Source organism: Pelophylax lessonae, assembly GCF_965119305.1.
Source record: "Pelophylax lessonae genome assembly, chromosome: 3".
In the NCBI taxonomy this organism is placed as follows: Eukaryota; Metazoa; Chordata; class Amphibia; order Anura; family Ranidae; genus Pelophylax; species Pelophylax lessonae.
In genome coordinates, this window is record NC_138770.1 from 79,220,974 (window position 1) to 79,241,037 (window position 20,064).

The following is a 20,064-nucleotide window of genomic DNA, read 5'->3' on the forward strand; positions in this document are numbered from 1 at the left end:
CGTGAAAGAAGTTTGTTAGAAATCTTTGCAAATTTATTAAAAAATAAAAATAAAAAATCACAAGTACATTAGTATTCACAGCCTTTGCCATGACACTCAAAATTGAGCCTGGGTGCATCCTGTTTCCACTGATCATCCTGTGGTAAATTCAGTTGATTGGACATGATTTGGAAAGGCACACATCTGTCTATATAAGGTCCCACAGTTAACAGTGCATGTCAGAGCACAAACCAAGCCATATAGTCCAAGTTATGGTCTGTAGACCCCCCAAGACAGGATTGTATTGAGGCACAGATCGGGGAAGGGTACAGAAATCGTTCTGCAGCATTGAAGGTCCCAAGGAGCACAGTGGCCCCTGTTATCCGTAAATGGAAGAAGTTTGGAACCACCAGGACTCTTCCTAGAGCAGGCTGCCCAGCCAAATTGAGCAATCGGGGGAGAAGGGCCTTAGTCAGGGGGAGAAGGGCCTTAGTCAGGGAGGTGACCAAGAACCCGATTCTGACAGAGCTCCAGCATTTCCCTGTGGAGAGATGAGAACCTTCCATAAGAACAACCATCTCTGCAGCACTCCACCAATCAGGCCTGTATGGTAGAGTGGCAAGACGGAAGCCTCTCCTCAGTAAAAGACACATAACAGCCCGCCTGGAGTTTGCCAAAAAGGCACCTGAAGAACTCTCAGACCATGAGAAACAAAATTCTCTTGTCTGATGGAACGAAGATTGAACTCTTTGGCCTGCATGGCAAGCATCATGTCTGGAGAAAACCAGGCACCGCTCACCTAGGCAATACCGTCCCTACAGTAAAGCATGGTGGCAGCAGCAGCATCAGTGGCCTGATTATCAGTGTCAATGTCCCTTTAACACAAGCCGGTTATCAGCTCTCTTCTTTCTCCTCACGCTATCAGCGTGAGGAAAGAAAAGAGCTGATAAACGGCTTGTGTTTACATCCTGTGATCAGCTGCCATTGGCTGACAGCTGATCAGGTGGTAAAGGGCCGCTGTCATTGGCCCTTTAACCCGATTTGTGATCAGCTGAGTCCATGTACGCCCTCCCAGCAAAGTAAGCCTGCACTGTATCCATCTTTCGGGTATAGCACAGGCAGGAAGTTGTTAAATTGCAATTAGTGTCTGTGTATATATGGTCAATGAGTTTTTAAGCTCTCATGTGGGTGCACTGAGCAGGATAGATACTGAGCTATGGAGAGTAGAAAATAACTGTCAAAAGACCTGCGTAACGAGGTAATGGAACTTTATAAAGATGGAAAAAGATATAAAAAGATATCGAAAGCCTTGAATATGCCAGTCAGTACTGTTCAATCAGTTAAGAAGTGGAAAATTCAGGGATCTCTTAAAACCAAGCCAAGGACAGGTAGACCAAGAAAGATTGCAACCACAACTGCCAGAAGAATAGTTTAAGATAAAAAGGAAACTCACAGGTAACCACAGGAGAAATACAGTCTGCTCTAGAAAAAGATGATGCGGTTGTTTTAAGGAGCATGGTACGACAAAAATAAGCTGCATGATCAAGTTGCCAGAAAGAAGCCTTTACTGCACCAATGTCACAAAAAAGCCTGGTGAGGCATGTCAAGGTGTTGTCGGTCATTCTATATTTTTTCGCAGCATTGGCGCAAATGACAGCTGCATATAAATCTGTGTCTACACGAGAAGACTTTTTAGTATCTATGGATTAAAGTTTCTGATAAGTGGCATGTAGTGCAGAAGTGATCTGTCTTTTGATTTGCTTATATTGGGGAGAAATTAGAGAGGTTTGCCAAGAGCCACGCAGGTTTGCTACTGCTTGGATTAAAACTTGCAAAAAAAATTGGAATAGCATCAGGGACGGTGCAAGGATTTTTGTCTACTCAGGCGAAGATGCATTTTGCTACCCCCCCTCATCATCCTACCAACGCATTCCCCTCTACAATGGCAGTGTGTAATTGGGGGGGTATGCATTCCCCGCATGTAACACTTGTAGCGCAATCACCATTTTCCTATGTAGGCACCCAATGCATTAATTTTTGTAGAGGGGCTCTAAAACTTTCTTTTTATTTTTTTATGCGTCTCTTCAAATGTTTAAATAATTTTTTTTTTAAACATGACTTTATTCCTATCACATCGAAGAAGGCTTTTGGTCCCCTATGTGATAGCATATAGGTAACAGGTTATTTTTATCAGACATTCGGGGTCCACTCCACTACAGATGTGTTCCATCAGCCACTTCCCCGGGCACTGATTGACAGCTCATGACCAGGAAGTGACATCATATATATCACTTCCTGGTCTGTATACAGGAGAGAAGCTTAGTGGATGGAGGTCTGTTGAACTCCCACTGCCCTCCCCAGCGACATCTGCCATGACTGCACCACACACCCAGGTGGGACAACAGAGCCCGGTGAACATGGGGGGGGGGGGGAGGGGTTTCGCGCGGGGGAGCCACATCGCAACAGTGGTTGCGGAAGCGATAGGCGGCTTCACAGCCACTTGTATCACTTCCACATGAAAGCCGACTTTACTAAAGTACACACACTCCTGGGCTGTAAAGCACCCAGGAGTGTGTAAGAAAAAACGTCTGCAGATCGGTTAAGGATCTGAATCCTCAGCAAGTGGCTGGGGATGCAGATTTTACAACCCCTCCCATGCTGGCACCCTAAGGCAGCTGACTAAGTCGCCTTATGGTTGCGCAGGCACAGAATAGCATTTATCTGTAATATGAGAGTAGCTACAGCAGAAGTTCTAGGTAACTATGGGCACAAATAAACTTTTTGTAACTTTCCTCTGCTGTTGGATATAGTCACTGGATAAAATAGTATATTCAGCTGGTCACAATCATTGTGGGACATGGTTGGTGCTGCAGCTACATGACATTTTTAAGCTTTGTGCTAATGCTGCATGTATTTATAGGACTCACCGTGTGCAAAGGCTTCCTGTACATCGCCCAGCCCCGCTATGGAGTCCTGAGGTACATGGGTAGGAGTGGAACCAGCTGAGGTGGAGCGGACTGGCATAGGCATAGGACGACTGGCACCATGGCTTGGCGAAGAGTGGGGAGAGCCAGCGGCTTGGGCCTGGGAAAAAAGAAAAAACATGGAATGAGCTGTTGCTACTATTAAATTAGTTATTCTCAAGGAGAGATTTTCTGGTCCTAATATACACTGCCTGGCCAAAAAAAAAGTTGCCACCTGGAATCAACTAAGCAACTAACTAAACTAAGCATGCAATAACTATCCGATTGGATAGTTACTGCATGTGCCCAAACAATGAGGTCAGCAGACTACCTGAATATACTGAATGACCGGGTTCTTCCATCAATGGATTTTTTCTTCCCTGATGGCACGGGCATATTCCGAGATGACGATGCCAGGATTCATTGGGCTCAAATTGTGAAAGAGTGGTTTAGGGAGCATGAGACATCATTTTCACACATGGATCGGCCACCACAGAGTCCAGAACTTAACCCCATTGAGAATCTTTGGGATGTGCTGGAGAAGGCTTTGCGCAGTGATCTGACTCTCCTATTATCAATACAAGATCTTGGTGAAAAATTAATGCAACACTGGACAGAAATAAATCTTGTGACATTGCAGAAGCTATGAAACAATGCCACAGCAAATGCGTGCCGTAATCAAAGCTAAATGCGATCCAACGTGTGTGACCTTTTTTTTTTGGTGGCAAATCTTTTTGGCCAGGCAGTGTAGATCTGTCCATGCAAGTTTTATTCTGTGTGAGCCACGATAGAGGGTAATTTCTTCCCCCCCCCCCCCCAACCACTGTTATTATATGATCTATTTTCCAACATATTAGGCCTCATGTAATCCTGTGCAGGCACTCCATTGGGACACAGTGGCTGCACAGAAACAGCTGCTGCTCCCAATTTAACATCCACCTGGGTGCAGGGCTCTGAACGTAGACACGGTTTGCGTTCAGGGATCCGCATCGATGTCAAACTGGGATCAGCCACTGTGTCTGTGCAGTCATTGTGTCCCAATGGACATGAATGGGACTTGCCTGTCTGTGGATGCACAGAACACTTGTGAAGGCAAAACATGCCCTACATAGTGTGTATGCTTACATACGCATATGTGGATGAGGCCTTAAAGTTACCTTGAACCCTATAATCGGTTCTTTGGCTCCTTTTCTTTATTTCTACAGTGAAAACCCATGATGTGACTGTGTGAGGGTGACATTACACCTGATATAAAACAAGATCCAAGAAGGAAGTGATTGCCATGGGAAGATCTTTTCAGTGTCAGAAAGGCTTCTGCTCACACAATAGATTCACCCTACATTTTATAAAGAACCTGTCCATTCCCTACTAACCATCAGAGCACAAAGCTCCTGTGCAGTGTGCTTGTGGCCATCAATACCAGCTGTTGTGGCCCTTCTAGCTAAGAGACCCGTATATCTGAACAGACAAGGCCATCTCTGGTTGTCTAATTTCCCCTGCTTCTTAGGTGCTGGTATCCATTGCTGTGAAGCTGAGTGGGCACCAGTAGGAGGCCTAACGTACCCAGGAACCTGCACACCAATTGCTTAGTATCTGTGCACTGACAAAGATATGACAGATCCTCCTAAGGTCATTTAATTTAGATCAATATACAAATTATTTAAACATTTAAAGCAACCCTTTCTAATACTCTGCCAATGAGTATATAGCCGGCCTGAATTTGTAAGTGAAAGTACGGAGCTGACTGAATGGACCTCTTAAAGGGACACGAACCCTAAATAACTGGATGAAGAGTGGGAAGTCCTTGCATCTATTTCTACACACCTTAGTCTGTAAGGAATGCTCTGATGACCCATAGTAGCGTATAGGTCCTATTCTAAAGGTGGGTACACACTAAGAAAATCGGGCGAATGATTGTCCGGTTTTCCTCATTTCAAGTCGAAACCTAGGATTGAACTAATGTACAAAAATTCTCATAGGACAAAGGCTCTTTTTGCCATTTATTGTTTCTGATCATGCGCAATCTTTCATAGGATATTTCTCATACAGAAACCGTATGAAAACAGTACACATTAAACAAAAATCGCTCTGCTAACATACGAGAAATATTTTGCAGTTTGTCCCTTCAGAAATTTTCGTTTGGAAAGTCAGAATCAGATTTTGAATGTTGTGAACACACTATACGAAAACCGAACCATAGTGGCTCATACAGAATTTTTCTTCAGATTTTCTAGAGGGCACATCTGTAACACTGTGGTGGCCATGTTTTTTTGGACTGAAGTACTGCACAGGAGTTTTGAATGGGAGGTGGAAGAAGTGGGGACCTTTGGTTTGGACACAATACTTATGGACCATTTTTAATATCATCTATGGGGCTTGGTTTTACACATGAATGCATTTTTTATGATGATGTATGCTATCTTATCACATGTATGGTGAATTGTGATCTGAATGAATACTGGGTGTATGCACTTAATGTGAAATTTACACAATAATTGAGACTCATTTGACATCTTTAAAGAGGAAGTAAAGTTCCCTCTGTAACTTTTACCTATAGCTAAGCCTATAATGAGGCTTACCTATAGGTACTGTAAATTCCTCCTAAACGTGCAACGTTTAGGAGATATTTACTTTGCATGCAGCCAGTGACAGCACGGGCGGCCGTTCCTTCAGAGCCCTGTCCCGTGAATGGCGGCTCCCGTGCAATTGACGTCATCGCGGGTCCAGTCAGACAGCCGGAGGATGCAAACCCGGAGTGAAGGGTGAACATCTCAGCCGTTTCAGCAGTGAGCGGACACTGCTGGAAGGGCCTCGCCCTAAGGTATTTCATAATGAGCTAGTATGTGATGCATACTAGCTCATTATGCCTTTGTCTTTCAGGTTTTTGTTTTATTTTATTTTTTTGTAGGAGGTTTACAATCGCTTTAAGTTCTTATAATTTTATATATACATATACGGTATATATATATATATATATATATATATATATATATATATATATATACACACACACATACACAGTGCATTGCGAAAGTATTCGGCCCCCTTGAACTTTGCGACCATTTGCCACATTTCAGGCTTCAAAGATATAAAACTGTAAATTTTTGTGAAGAATCAACAACAAGTGGGACACAATCATGAAGTGGAATGAAATTTATTGGATATTTCAAACTTTTTTAACAAATAAAAAACTGGAAAATTGGGCGTGCAAAATTATTCAGCCCCTTTACTTTCAGCACAGCAAACTCTCTCCAGAAGTTCAGTGAGGATCTCTGAATGATCCAATGTTGACCTAAATGACTAATGATGATAAATAGAATCCACCTGTGTGTAAGCAAGTCTCCGTATAAATGCACCTGCACTATGATAGTCTCAGAGGTCCGTTTAAAGCGCAGAAAGCATCATGAAGAACAAGGAACACATCAGGCAGGTCCGAGATACTGTTGTGGAGAAGTTTAAAGCCAGATTTGGATACAAAAAGATTTCCCAAGCTTTAAACATCCCAAGGAGCACTGTGCAAGCGATAATATTGAAATGGAAGGAGTATCAGACCACTGCAAATCTACGAAGACCTGGCCGTCCCTCTAAACTTTCAGCTCATACAAGGAGAAGACTGATCAGAGATGCAGCCAAGAGGCCCATGATCACTCTGGATGAACTGCAGAGATCTACAGCTGAGGTGGAAGACTCTGTCCATAGGACAACAATCAGTCGTATACTGCACAAATCTGGCCTTTATGGAAGAGTGGCAAGAAGAAAGCCATTTCTTAAAGATATCCATAAAAAGTGTTGTTTAAAGTTTGCCCCAAGCCACCTGGGAGACACACCAAACATGTGGAAGAAGGTGCTCTGGTCAGATGAAACCAAAATCAAACTTTTTGGCAACAATGCAAAACGTTATGTTTGGCGTAAAAGCAACACAGCTCATCACCCTGAACACACCATCCCCACTGTCAAACATGGTGGTGGCAGCATCACGGTTTGGGCCTGCTTTTCTTCAGCAGGGTCAGGGAAGATGGTTAAAATTGATGGGAAGATGGATGGAGCCAAATACAGGACCATTCCGGAAGAAAACCTGATGGAGTCTGCAAAAGACCTGAGACTGGGACGGAGATTTGTCTTCCAACAAGACAATGATCCAAAACATAAAGCAAAATCTACAATGGAATGGTTCACAAATAAACATATCCAGGTGTTAGAATGGCCAAGTCAAAGTCCAGACCTGAATCCAATCGAGAATCTGTGGAAAGAACTGAAAACTGCCTATCACAAACGCTCTCCATCCAACCTCACTGAGCTCAAGCTGTTTTGCAAGGAGGAATGGGCAAAAATGTCAGTCTCTCGATGTGCAAAACTGATAGAGACATACCCCAAGCGACTTACAGCTGTAATCGCAGCAAAAGGTGGCGCTACAAAGTATTAACTTAGGGGGCTGAATAATTTTGCACGCCCAATTTTTTCAGTTTTTTATGATGATGTCACTGTAATTAGTTTAATAGAAAAAAAAAAAAGAAGGGACTTAGGTGTTTTTTCTTTTAACTGATATACAGCTGTCACATGATTCAGCTCTTTCCCAGCCTGTCTGCAGGGAAACATAAGCAGTTAGACCTTCTAGTGCTCTGCTGCTGGTCACATGTTCAAAAAATAAAAAAAATGTTTTGGCAATAACATTGTGTGGGTGGATTTCTGCCAGTCACAGACTGCCCCCAGTCTGTGTCTTCGAATAAGAGGGAGATGAAGCCTCTAATAATCGACATGTAATATCCCATCCTCATTGTGTTTAGCTGGTTAGTGGGCATGGAGGAGGGAGGGAGTGGGCTGTCATTTACCACTGTGTATACACCCACATGTGTATGGGCTGCTCAGATGCGATAGGAAAGAAATGCTTGGCACAGAAAGTCACTGAAAACTGATTATGTGCAACTAAAGATGCAAAATCCCTAGCTGAATTGGGAACATGGAGAGAAGGTGGAGCAGCAGGATCAACCAGGTTTAATACTGAATGCAGAAAGCAAATCTCAAAGTGACTGAGTATGAACAGCATGTAAGACACCATTTACTGGTATTTTTTTATTATGAGCGTTTAGTGACACTTTAACCACGTCAGCTCCGGAAGGATTTCCCCCTTAGTGACCAGTCCATTTTTTTGCGATTTGGCACTGCAGCGTTTTAACTGACAATTGCGCGGTCGTGCAATGCCATACACAAATACAACTGATGTCCATTTTTTCCCACAAATAGAGCTTTCTTTCATCAGATCAGTCACGTCAAAATGTATCAGTTTTCCATCCGTTTTTCATCTATTTTTAATCCGTTTTTCATCAGTTGTCATCAGTTTTTCATCAGTTGTTATCCGTTTTTCATCAGTTGTTATCCGTTTTTCATCCGAACCGTTTTTTTGACGGATGAAAAATAGGGCATTCATACGTTTAAAAAACGGACATTGACGGAAGCGGATGAAAACGGATGATAACGGATGATCATCCGTTGTCATCCGTTTTTACATAGAGATACATTGATGTCCGTTTTTCATCCGTCAACGGATGGATGAAAAACGGACAGTATGTGTGAAAGGGGCCTGATACAAGCCTACTTCCAGCACTAAGCTTGCATGTGGAAAGTCAGTATGAAGACAGAATTGAGGTACAAACTGCCATAGCCAGAGAATAACATTTCATGACTTTTAAAGGAATGCATAACTAAACCCGTTTTCTGTATATCTGGCGGGAGCTCTATAATGAGGAACAATGAACATGCGGAGATTATAATGTACAGATTCTCAGCGCTGTGCCACAGATTCCCGGTTTACTACGAAAAGGGAAATAAAGGAAAATAAACACACAAATGCTACTACCGCTCATGATAAAACACAGATGGAGGCTGAGAGAGCTGGCATATTTCCCAAACTGAGACAGTGTCTGCCAGAATCCAACAACCCCCAGTTTGGAGACATGCAATGCATTGCGGGAGTTATGCTAAACCATAGGAAAATGGCCCGATTCCTAAATCTGATCTATAGAATAGCGATAGCTACACTATATTTTCAAAAGTATTGGGACGCCTGCCTTTACACGCACATGAACATTAATGGCATCCCAGTCTTAGTCCGTAGGGTTCAATATTGGGTTAGCCCACCCTTTGCAGCTATAACAGCTTCAACTCTTCTGGGAAGGCCATCCACAAGGTTTAGGAGTCTGTCTATGGGAATGTTTGACCATTCTTCCAGAAGAGCATTTGTGAGGTCAGGCACTGATGTTGGAGAGAAGCAAAATAAGAGAAGGGCGCACAACCTAGTGTATTACACTAAAAAATTACATAGTTACATAGTAGTTGAGGTTGAATAAAGACAATAGTCCATCCAGTTCAACCTGTGTAGGTGTGTGTGGAGGTATTCATTTCCCATACCCCTGAATGTTCTGATCCTTGAGCTGTACATCCAAGAGTCTTTTGAAAGTAGCCATACTCCCCGCAGTAACTACCTTTTGTGGTAGAGAATTCCACAATCTTGTAGCCATAAAAAAATGTCTTAATAAAATCATAAAAACAGCATACATTATACTCAAAACAGCATACATTATACTCACAAACGCATAATAACTGCTCACATGTAAAAGCGGTGGAACCAATTGCCTCCAAAATGGCTGGGATGCGCTGATGGTGCAAGGAGACCTGATGGCATCTATATATGCCTGGCTGATGCGTTTTGAGGGAGAACCCTCTTCCTCAGAGCCGAAAGTACTACTGGCCCACCATAAATATAGAAAGAAATATATAGCCAACCTGTACTACCCTCAACGATCAGCTCCGCCCCACAGGAAGCAGAGATCAGGGGTGTGTATTGCTGGGGTGGGGTCCGTTAACTGATAGTCATCAACATCCACAGAAGTGAGTGCTACCACCCCTGCATACGCAAACCAGCTATATGCATACACCATTAAAAAATAATAATGACAAGGGTAAAATAATAACACAATGAATTGAATGTGCACTGTAAACCATTGACAGAGCCAGCAAAAATGGTAACTAGAGTCACACAAAACCTCAACTTTAAAACCTAAAACTGATGTTGGAGAGAAGGGCTGGCTCGCAGTCTCCACTCTAATTCAGGTTTTCTATCAGGTTGAGGTCAGGACTCTGTGCAGGCCAGTCAAGTTCCTCCACCCCAAACTCGCTCATCCATGTCTTTATGGACCTTGCTTTGTGCACTGGTGCGCAGTCATGTTGGAACAGGAAAGGGCCATCCCCAAACTGTTCCCACAAAGTTGGGATCATAAAATTGTCCAAAATGTCTTGGTATCCTGATGCCTTAAGAGTTCCCTTCACTGGAACTAAGAGGCCAAGGCCAACCCCTGAAAAACAACCCCACACCATAATCCACCCCCCACCAAATGATATGGACCAGAGCACAAAGCAAGGTCCATAAAGACATGGATGAGGAGGAACTCTTCAGCTTCAATACTTTCATTGAGTCATGACCCAAATGTAGGCAGATTTGGGAAGATTAATTACAAGTATGCAGAGAAGCACTATTAAGACAATGATAGCTTCTGCAGCATGACAGGCATCCTTTAATGCTTAAAGTGACCCTAAACATTATCCTTATTTCCCCAAATTATTCTATGCACATATACTACTTAAAGGGAAGCATAAAAGAAATGATTTAGTGAAAAATGGATTACAGGACCATTAACATCCTCTGTGAGCATTTGAACCCGCATTTCCCCCCCTCATTGTTTGTGTGGAACAAGTAGTGCAAGTTACTATCGGTCATGTGCACTGCTATATGCATGCTACAAGCTATACAAAAAAGATGGCACCCCCCCTCCAATTTTTAACTGGCCTTTGCAGCAGGGTGGCCACTGGAGGGCAATGCACATCACTAACAAAAATTTCCCATCACACAAAAAAAAGTGAACCTAACAATTGTCATTAAAAACAGAGTTTGCACACATTTGCAAATATATGTGTAAGCTGCAGTGCCCACGTCAAGGCTCCTCTGTATATTGAGGTCCTAACTCTATTTTTGAAAGTCTCTAATTTGGGAGCATATATAGCAGTGAATAAATTAGGGAGGCCATTGCTGCTTTTGTGCTTTTGCTGAGTGCCCAGTGTGTCCCTGCACCTTTAAGGAGGAGTGGGCTTCCTCCAGGCAAACCTGCCCTTAGTGCCGGTTCACACTATGGCGGCACGACTTCGGGGGCGACCTGTGAAGTCGCGTGCACCGGAACTTCGGCGCGACTTGAACAGACTTCATATAATGAATGTCAATGCAAGTCGCACCGATGTCGCCCCGAAGTAGTACAGGAACTACTTTCTAAGTCGGAGCGACTTGAGCCGCTCCTATTAGAATGGTTCCCGTAGCACTGCATGGACTGCGACATGTCAGGCTGACAAGTCGCCTGACAAGTCGCGGTAGTGTGAATGGGCACTTAATTTACCCACGGCTATATATGCTCCAACTTGGGAACTCTCAAAAATAGTTAGGACCACAGTATACAGAGGAGCCTTGATGTCGGCACTGTGGTTTACACATATATTTGCAAATGTGTGCAACAAAACCCTCTGTTTTTATTGTGAATTGTTATACAGGATCAATTTGGTTTATTTGCATGCTAGCTGGTAAGTGTGCTGGGAATTTTTTCCTGGTTAGTGATATGTGTTGCCCTTCCATGTGCACCTTACTGCAAAGGCTAGTTATAAATTGGGGTGGTTGCCATCTCTTTGCATAGCTTGTTTGCTGATTTGGTGTGGGACACATTGGATGCCTGCACTGCCATTGTGCTCTTGCTGGGTAAGTTTGGTGGGAAATGTTTGTTAGTGATGTATGCACACTACAAATCCCATAGCCTATAGTCCAGGGATCCTCAAACTACGGCCCTCCAGCTGTTGTGGAGCTACACATCCCATGAGGCATTGTAAAACTCTGACATTCACAGACATGACCAGGCATGATGGGAATTGTACTTCCTGAACAACTGGAGGGCCATCGTTTGAAGACCCCTGATCTAGTCCATATTATGAGTGAGCAAGAGAGGGTGGCTTTGTTCCTACATACAATGGGAGCATGGAGAATGAAAGCATTGCCAACATCTAAAAGGAAGTCAGATTACAGCAATAAAAAAAAAAAGGAATTTGTAGATTTGTTTGGAGTTGGGGACAATAGAAGGTACTTTTTTGAGCTAAAGTGGTTGTAAACCCTCACCAGTGAATTGCTTAGCCTCAGGTGACACACAGATTAAACAAAGCCTCCAACATAAGTTGTATCTGTTTATCTACAGCCGATTTTCCCCTATATCTCTATTCAAAGCGCACAATTTACACAGGATCTGTCAGCTCTGAAAAGGAGTGGGTAGAGAGCTGAAGTTACATCAGTGAGGAGAGCTCTGAGAGCTGATGGGACGGATGGGACCCCCCCTTACACAGCAGGAAACAGAGCTGAGGCTGTCAATCAGCTGGATGTCCCTTCCTTGTCACCATTTTTCTCTTGGTGTCAGGAAAACTTGTCAGAAATGACTTGTGCTGATAGAGGAACAAAGCAGCAGAGAAAAATGGCACTTAGTGCTCTTAGTTGAGTCAGGTACACACTACAGAGGGATATGCTTTGTTCATATTTCATATCTGAGGTTTACAACCACTTTAAGAATACATACTTGAATAGATTTTTTTTCATCCAAAGTTTAGTATCACATTAATCCCGTTCTCATTAGAGCACACAGATTCCACCAGTGATTTTGAAGAGATGGGGGTGACCGGTCATCTATAGGTAGGCCGGCACGCATCAAGATAAAATATAAATTGCGTAGATATCTGATAAAGTGCTTTTCAATTCGTCAATGCTCAGAAGCTGTTCTAAGCAGACAAGGCAGAGACGGCCTTTCAAAGTGAGCAGAAAGGCTATTTTAAGAAGAGAGTAAGCCTGGTTTTATTGCGGCCTTCTGCCAAACACCTGACTGCTAACTGGAGCTTTCACAATCTGTTAAAACGTTAGCTGGGCTGGGAGACGTTTGGCAGGGGATGAAAGGATTTTGTAGGCGGTGTTCAAGTTTCACCCTCGCATTCATTCATTAAAACGCTGAACAATTCCAGGTGTGCTCTCCGCCGGGGTGAATTTCAATAAGTCATCTCATCTGTGCAAGTCATGCAGAGCAGACAAACCCAACGGCATTAGCAGCCGATGAGGATACAGGTCTGTTTTCTGTACGGCTCCGGGATAAAACGGCCCCATTGTATGTCACCAACAAGAATCATGGTTTTTATGGTAACACGGGGAGCACCGCTACATTCTAGCACCTAACTATTACCAGGGACAATTTCTTTCAACTGAACATGTGCAGGTTCTAAGTGCAATCAAGACAATGACTTCAACTGAAAAATGGTAAAAAACATTTGTACTTGGCTGCAGAGATAAGTATACAGTAAAACCTTGGATTGAGGCAGAGGCGTAACTAGAACCTTTAGGGCCCCGGTGCAAGAAACCATGGAGGGCCCCCAGGACCCCTGGCCGGGGCCCTTCCCTCCGAGCCTGGGGATCTTCCCACTGATCCTGGGGCCCTTTACTCTTGTTGCAGGGTTCTTTATTACGGTCCCGCAGCGGGACCTTTTCATAAGTTCTGCAGTGGGCCCCCTTCCTGCCATCTTGGGGTCTCCCCATGGTGGTGGAATGCCAGGGCCCGGTTGCAAGTGTGACCTTTGTGATCCTGGAAGTTCACCCACGGGTGTCAGTAGTTTTTATGTTTTTTTTGGTATTTTAATTGTATTATTTTTTTATCATTTTTTTTTTTACAGTGTCACTGACTAGGACTCTGTCCATTTGGAAAAGGAAGGAGCTGGTAAATTCCATATTTACCAACCCCTTCCTAGTTCTCTATTGTGAAACATCCCCTGCAGCAGCCATTAGGAGAGAGAAAGGAGCACAGTGTGTGTGTGGGGGGGGGGGGGGGGGGGGGGGGGAGGCAGGGGAGCACACAGGGGCCCGGAGACAGCAGAACACAAGTGAACTGGATAGGAGGAAAAAAGGAGAACAGTGTTCTCTCTATATGCTACCCCTCCTATCCAGGTGTACAGGGGAGCCACACAGGCTCCCTGGAGCATGGGGCCTGGTTACAATTGGTTGGGGCATGGGGCCCGATTGCAACCCCTGTAGTTACGCCCCTGGATTGAGAGTAACTTGGTTTGAGAGCGTTTTGCAAGACGAGCAAAATTATTTAAAAAATTCTGACTTGATAAACAAGCAATGTCTTGATATACAAGTGGCGTCACATCACAACTGAGTATAAAAGAGAAGTGAGGCGCCTCTAATTGTAGCAATATGATTACATTTAATGAAGGTACAAGATTTAAAAACTCACATGGGTGATGATTAAAAGAGGCACATCTAAGTATGCAGGCATCTGGGGTAAAGCTGTCCACATAGACCATCCTCCTCACCACCATCAACATCATCCTTTCCAAACTGCTTTCTTCGAGCGCTACAAGCCTCGCTTTCAGATCGCTCTACTGAAGGATAGTCTTCCTGGTCACGATTGCAGACTGATAGCGGTGAGAGCCGGCGGTGAGGAGGACGGTCTATGTGGACAGCTTTACCATAGATGCCTGCATACCCAGTTCTGGACTGGAAGGATTTGCCCCCTTAATAACCAGGCCATTTTTTTGCAATTAGGCACTGCATTATTTTAATGAAAAATTGCACGGTCGGGCGACACTGTAACGAAATAAAATTGATGTCCTTTTTTCCACAAATAATCCCCTTGTGGAGGCGCCATTTTTGGATGAACATTTTATAGTTATACACAAGGCTGTGGAGTCGGTAGATAAATGTTCCGACTCCTCAGTTTTTTGTACTTCTGACTCCTCTGTATTAATATGTATTAATCTTTCGACACTGACTTGGGTGGGTGGCATTGCAGTAACTATTCTGGCCACATCACTAACGATCTCTGGATAAACAAGGATGGCTTCTTCAAAGAACAAGATTTCATTTTCCAGCAAAAGACTCTCTCTTTTCATCATTGAAGATGCAATGCCCTCAGCTATTAACCCTCCATTTTTGTTCAGGCGATATAACCAAGAGGAATTTACCCGGGGTTAGATCGTCAAATTGCAACCTCTTGGTGACAGTGAAGGGGTGAGAAAGAAGGTTCTCCAGCTCTTTTGTTTGTGTCCACTGGCTTTCAGTTAATGCAAGATTTCTTCTATGAAGTCTAAGTTCAAGCAAACGCTTCACCATTAAATAAGTGCTTCCCCAGCGAGTTGTTTGATCCAAAATGGCTCCTTTTCCTGCACGTCTTTTCAAAATTGCATCTGTTTTCGGGGCCCTGGCTGCAACAGTTACTTGCCGTAATTTGCCAATTAGTGTAGCTGCATTGCGATCTTTTAATCCATCTCTTATGGCAAGTTGCAGTGTATGAACAGCACATCGCATATTATGAATAGCAGCAAGCTTCAATGCTTCTTCAACAAAGTTGTCTAAAAAAAATGTCAGCATTCTCTTCAGTTTCTAAACTTTCTCCAATATGGGCGGCACAGTAGTGTAGTGGTTAGCACTTTCACCTAGCAGCAAGAGGGTCGCTGGTTCAAATCCCAACCACGACACTACCTGCCTGGAGTTTGCATGCTCTCCCTGTGCCTGCGTGGGTTTCCTCCGGGTACTCCGGTTTCCTCCCACACTCCAAAGACATGCTGGTAGGTTAATTGGATCCTGTATAAAATTGGCCCTACTATGTATGTATGAATGTGAGTTAGGGACCTTAGATTGTAAGCTCCTTGAGGGCAGGGACTGATGTGAATGTGCAATGTATATATATAAGAACCTGAAATAATAATAATAATAATACTTGCAGAGCTGTCTTCCTCTAACTCTAATATCTGTTTGTTACCTTCTTCATCTGCGTTCATCTTCTCAATTGTGCTCAACGTGTTAGAAGCGTTATCTGTCACAACACATAAAATCTGTTCCTTTGTAATTTCAAAATCTTCTAGAACACCCTCCACTAACTTCTGAAGGTAATCACTGGTGTGATGTGCCTGAGTGTCCTTTAATCCGAGGGTCCGTGTTATTGTTTTGTAATTATTTTCATCCACAAATCGAACATTAATAGCAAAATAATTGACTCTGTGACGTATGCATGCATCCATTTTAAGGAAGACAAAACGTCCTTTCAGAACTTTCTGTAGTTCTTCCTTTTTACATTTGGCCTCCTCAATTATAAGTTTCCTTATACTAAGTCATTAATTATAACTTTTTGTGAATTGGGACATTTAAACTTGCTTTTTTTTAATTCCAATCTAAATTTAGTACGAGTAGGAGTCAGAGTCGGTGCATTGTTTGCCGACTCCGACTCCAGGTACCCAAAATTTCCTCCGATTCCACAGCCCTGGTTATACAACCTATCACATTGCTATAATCTTTTTATAAGGACTATAAACTGAAGGACTTATGAATAAATGGTTGTGGAACGAATCATCTGAGTTTCCATTATTTCTTATGGGGAAATTCGCTTTGATATAAGAGTGCTTTGGATTACAAGCATGCTTCCGCAACAAATTATGCTGGCAATCCAAGGTTTCACTGTATTAACACTTTCATGTAAATAAGCATGCTGAAGCACTGCGTATGCTGGCAATCACTAAAAAAATAAAAATAAAAAGTTTTGTACATAAAAATGTCTGTTGAGTGATACAGGAAGTCTTAAAGGAGAAGTTTTCCTTTTTTAAACATGTTATTCCTGTAGTCCACATGTTACAGATGCACAATGTTACAGATGCATATTTGCATTTATTCCCAAAAAAATTGCATTTATTATTTTTTTTTTGTAAAGGTGAACTTTACAGTCCCAACAGTGAAGCATGGTGGTGGCAGCATCATGCTGTGGGGGTGTTTTTCAGCTTCAGGGACAGGACGACTGGTTGCAATCGAGGGAAAGATGAATGCGGCCAAGTACAGGGATATCCTGGACAAAAACCTTCTCCAGAGTGCTATGGACCTCCGACTGGGCCGAAGGTTTACCTTCCAACAAGACAATGACCCTAAGCACACAGCTAAAATAACGAAGGAGTGGCTTCACAACAACTCCGTGACTGTTCTTGAATGGCCCAGCCAGAGCCCTGACTTAAACCCAATTGAGCATCTCTGGAGAGACCTAAAAATGGCTGTCCACCAACGTTTACCATCCAACCTGACAGAACTGGAGAGGATCTGCAAGGAGGAATGGCAGAGGATCCCCAAATCCAGGTGTGAAAGACTTGTTGCATCTTTCCCAAAAAGACTCCTGGCTGTATTAGATCAAAAGGGGGCTTCTACTAAATACTGAGCAAAGGGTCTGTATACTTAGGACCATGTGATATTTCAGTTTTTCTTTTTTAATAAATCTGCAACAATGTCAACAATTCTGTGTTTTTCTGTCAGTATGGGGTGCTATGTGTACATTCATGAGGAAGAAGAATGAACCTAAATGATTTTAGCAAATGGCTGCAATATAACAAAGAGTGAAAAATTTAAGGGGGTCTGAATACTTTCCGTACCCACTGTATATCTACCCTGGCAAAATACTTTGCTGCTAACTGTCTCTCCACATTTCGGATTACACCCACCACATGGATAATACACCCTCTTATACAGTACAGTAAAAAAAATATTCTGCTCAAGTGCTCATCACCTTCCTTCTACCTTCCCGATTACTTGGAACACCAGAATATCACACCCTCCAACATTAAACCCTAAAAAGGTAGAACATATTCTGCTCACCTTTTTGTATACCTTTCTGATTACACTATTACCTTGGAGATCACATCTTCCAACCCCTCATCAGATAGAAAATGTTCCTGACCTTTTCTCTACCTTTCTGATTACCCCCACCAATGGGAGTTGACATCCCCCAACATATCCCTCCATAAAGTAGAAAATATTTTGCTCCTGGCCTTGTCTCTGTCTTCCTGAACCAGGATATCACATCCTACATCATGAAGATCCATAATGCAGAAAATACTCTGCTCCTGACCTTCTCTCTACCATTCTGATTACACCCACCAAAAGGACATCCCACCTTCCAATACTCTGCTCCTGACCTTCTCTCTACCATTCTGATTACACCCACCAAAAGGACATCCCACCTTCCAATACTCTGCTCCTGACCTTCTCTCTACCATTCTGATTACACCCACCAAAAGGATATCCCACCTTCCACAAGTTAGCCAATACTCTGCTCCTGACCTTCTCTCTACATTTCTGACTACACTCACCACTGGGATATCACACCCTCCAACATGATCCCTCATAAAGGAAAATATATTCTGCTCCTGACCTCTCCACCTTTCTGGTTACACTTACCACTGGAATATCACACTCTTCAACATGACCCTTCAGAGGGCAGAAGATACTGACCTCTACACCTTTCTGACTACACCGAACACTAGACTGACACCCCCCCCCCCAAATGACCCTACATAAAATAGAAAAATAATCTCCTCTTGACCTTCTCTCTATCTTCCTGATTCACAACCAGGATATTATATCCCACATGATAAAATTCCGTAAAGTGGAAAATATTCTGCTTGTGACCTTTCCTATACCTTTCTTTTTACACCCCCACCAACTGATATCACGTCCTCCAACATAACTCTCTATAAGGTAGAAAATACTCTGCTCTTGACATTCTATCTTTATGATTTCACCCACCACCTAGATATCACACCCTCCAACGTAACTCTCCATAGAGTAGAAAAACTGAATTTTTGTAAAATCTTACCTGTAAAATTCCTTTCTCGGAGTCCTCCGACAGTCGCCGCCATCTTCATATTCGTCACAATGGGGTATTAGACTTTGCTCCGTAGGAGTAGCTAGGCAACAGAATATGTTAATATTAAAGCTTTTAACATATCCCACCCCCAGGGGGTGGTCCCCTCAGTCAATACCCTCCTACTTCCTGTATCCATACCTCAGTTTCAGTGGAATAGCAGTAGAGTATACAACCAAACCCCAAAAGAGGGGCGGGGGCGGCGACTGTCGGAGGACTCAGAGAAAGGAATTTTACAGGTAAGATTTTACAAAAATTCAGTTTTCTCTTACGTCCTCCGACAGTCGCCGCCATCTTCATATTCGTCACAATGGGAACGTCCCAAAGCAGTGCAAACATGAGGGGTGGGAAACGCAGCCGCGCCTAAAGGCAACGCAGTCTCCACATCAGAGAAAGGAACCTTACCAAAGGAAGGAAGCCAGCAGGGCAACATGAAAAAAATTTGCTCAACAGGAGCAACAACCCAGGAAAAACAAATAACCTAGGGATAAAAAACATATCCCAAACAGCCAAGGGTCCAAAACAAGGGACCCTAAGGAACTGCCACACTAAGAACCTTGCGACCAAAGGAAGCATCTGCCGATGCCTGAACATCCACTCTGTAGAATTTTGTGAAAGTGTGCACGGTCGACCAAGTCGCCGCCTTACACACCTGGGCCACAGAAGCCCCATGACGACAGGCCCAAGACGTACTCAAAGATCTGGTAGAGTGCGCCTTCACAGGCATAGGAGGAACTTTTCCCTGCAAAGCATATGCCTGCTCAATGGTCTGTCTGATCCATTTGGCGATGGTAGAAGCCGACGCCGCCATGCCCTTCCGAGGACCTTCCGGAAGGACAAACAAAGAATCCGTCTTGCGAAAAGACTCAGTCGACTTAAGGTAAACCCTAATCGCCCGAACAACATCCAAAGAGTGCAACCTCACCTCCTCGGATGTTTAGGCTTCGCGCAAAGCGAAGGCAAGACAATGTCCTCATTGAGGTGAAATTCCGAAACTCTCTTCGGAAGAAAAGAAGGGCTAGGTCGCAAGACCACCTTATCCAAGTGAATGACCAGATACGGAGACTTGCAGGACAAAGCCGCCAGCTCCGACACTCTGCGAGCCGAAGTGATCGCCACCAAAAAGGCGACCTTCTTGGACAACATAGACAACGAGATCTCCCTGATCTGTTCAAAAGGAGCATGTTGTAATACGGACAGAACAAGATTCAAGTCCCAAGGAGGCAGAGGTTCCCTCCTAGGAGGGACCAGATGTCGCACCCCCTTGAACAAAAGTGCTAACCAAGGAGTTAGAAGCCACAGGACGTTGAAAAAGAACGGCCAGCGCAGAC

The 20,064-nt window shown here is 43.5% G+C and overlaps 1 protein-coding gene across 5 annotated transcripts in view; it reads right to left on the minus strand.

Moving 5' to 3' along the window:
• DTNB (dystrobrevin beta) overlaps nucleotides 1-20,064 on the minus strand; it is a 292,666-nt gene that overhangs the window by 12,941 nt on the left and 259,661 nt on the right. For all 5 annotated transcript variants that reach the window (XM_082251573.1, XM_082251572.1, XM_082251571.1 and 2 more), the window contains one exon: nucleotides 2,907-3,063. In XM_082251573.1, coding sequence (XP_082107699.1) covers nucleotides 2,907-3,063 — 157 coding nt within the window. The remainder of the gene's footprint in view (nucleotides 1-2,906; nucleotides 3,064-20,064) is intronic.